The following is a 1,805-nucleotide window of genomic DNA, read 5'->3' on the forward strand; positions in this document are numbered from 1 at the left end:
CTTCTTCAGATAGAATTATTCTAATGTGAATAAAATCCGAAATGTAATTATTATAAACGCAGAGACACAAGAATACTTTCATAGTAATCACGATGGCCTATAAAAATTTGCAATTCAAGTTTCTCCCTTGGTTTTATAGCGATTGCGGAACGCGAAGGCATTCGCTGTAGGGGAGTCCTCGCGTTCACCCTCGACGGAGTGTCGAGAACGCGAGAAACCGTGAAATCAGCCGAGTGCCGTTCAGATCTCCCATCGGGAGAGAGGCCTACCTACTACCTGTGGCTCGTTTCCTCTCCCTAAAGAGGCTCTCGAGATTACAGTTACTTATGTTGGTAGATTGTATTCGTATTGGGATGAGTAGACAATACGCGAGGACGCGTACGTAAACAAGCGTACGTGCCGCAGGTGTTATGCTCTTGTAAACAATTTAGAGCGTGGAAAATTGCGTAGAAAATTTCGGGGAAGGGGTTACTGTTTCTAAGCGTAACTCGTACAAGAAATATAATAACGTAATTAATATTGTAACAAATATCAAGATTTAAGACGTATATACGATGAAACTATAGGAAAAAATACTAGCATTAAAGAATACACGTATAGACATGTAAATTAAATTTATACGAAAATGAATTAGAATAATATAGTACATGAAATGTAAAAAACCAAATTATAAGTATACAATGTCCAGATATATGGTCACTGGGCGGTTTGGCCATGAATTCAAAGAGATGCATCAGAATCGCTCGTCACTCGAGCTTGCAGCATGATTAAAACTAAATAATGTACAATGCGTGAGCGAGAAAACAATAGAGAGACAAGAAGAAGAAACATGTGATAAGTCTGGAGTCTCGATTGGAACGAACACTCGTGGGAATGATTTCCGGTCATATATCTGGATACTGCTATATCTAACACTCGTATTCTGCAAGTAGTTTATTGGTACTCACGTAGGTCGCATGTTGAGTCATTCCATTTGACCTAGCAGTTGATAAATCTCGCCCCCGGAGACGTTTTTTCACGAAGCCCTCCACAGGAATAAGACGGCGCTGACAACGACGCGAGAAAGTCACTTCGCGGTGTAGAATAGCGGCCGATCGAGAAGCGATGGTTGAAGTTCAATGGAAAGGGGTCGGGGTGCACTCGATTTCAGCTCGATATAGCCGACGGTGGCGCCTGTTCCCAAGGTCGGTCGAAGTGGCAAGGTCAGCACACTTCCTCTTCGGCTCTGAATCGGCACCGGTGCGCGTTTCCCACCGGTCACGAGACCCGACACCGTGCAAGTACGTATTTGTTTCGCGCGACGATCCCGTCCGCGCACGAGGGGAACCGATCGCGTACGAGCGTGTTACGTCGCGTCGTTGCTGGCTGACAGCCCAATCGGCTCCACGGTCCACCACTCACTGACAACAGTCCCTTCGTGACACTTGCCGCCTTCCTTTCTCGATTTTTCTCCCTCCTAACCTCCTCCTACTCCGCCGGTCGCCGGCACGACGACGTTAGACACGTCGTCACGTTGATTCTAACTGTCCCTCTCCCTCTCTTTCTCACCCTTCTCGTGTCTCTTCTCCTTCACCGCTCCCGTTTGTTGACAGTGACGAATAACGCTCGCGCTACCGTTTCGCACCCCCCGTGGTCCAACGCTTTCGGTGCCGGGCGAACCGTGAAACCTTGACGACAGATGAAACGCGGCCCCGGTCCGGGTGAACGCCGCGATTAAGCTGAGCCCGGGGTTCCTCAGGTACAACGTTGACCCGTGGAGTGTGTGCAGCCGGTGGCGGCCGATTCAAATTCGCTCCCACGTGGCG

The 1,805-nt window shown here is 48.3% G+C and overlaps 1 protein-coding gene across 7 annotated transcripts in view; it reads right to left on the minus strand.

The window, feature by feature from the left end:
• The window catches only part of Mp (collagen XV/XVIII-type protein multiplexin), a 224,789-nt gene extending 222,984 nt beyond the window's left edge, over positions 1-1,805 (minus strand). For 4 of the 7 annotated variants that reach the window (XM_026814041.1, XM_026814040.1, XM_026814039.1 and 1 more), the window contains exon 1: positions 948-1,805. In XM_026814041.1, the coding sequence (XP_026669842.1) occupies positions 948-958 (11 nt within the window). In that variant the 5' untranslated portion in view covers positions 959-1,805. The remainder of the gene's footprint in view (positions 1-947) is intronic. The other 3 variants (XM_026814042.1, XM_026814036.1, XM_026814035.1) reach the window with 1 other exon arrangement.

Source organism: Ceratina calcarata, unplaced genomic scaffold (genome assembly GCF_001652005.2).
Source record: "Ceratina calcarata isolate Rehan_Ccalc_2016 unplaced genomic scaffold, ASM165200v1 scaffold363.2, whole genome shotgun sequence".
NCBI lineage: Eukaryota > Metazoa > Arthropoda > Insecta > Hymenoptera > Apidae > Ceratina > Ceratina calcarata.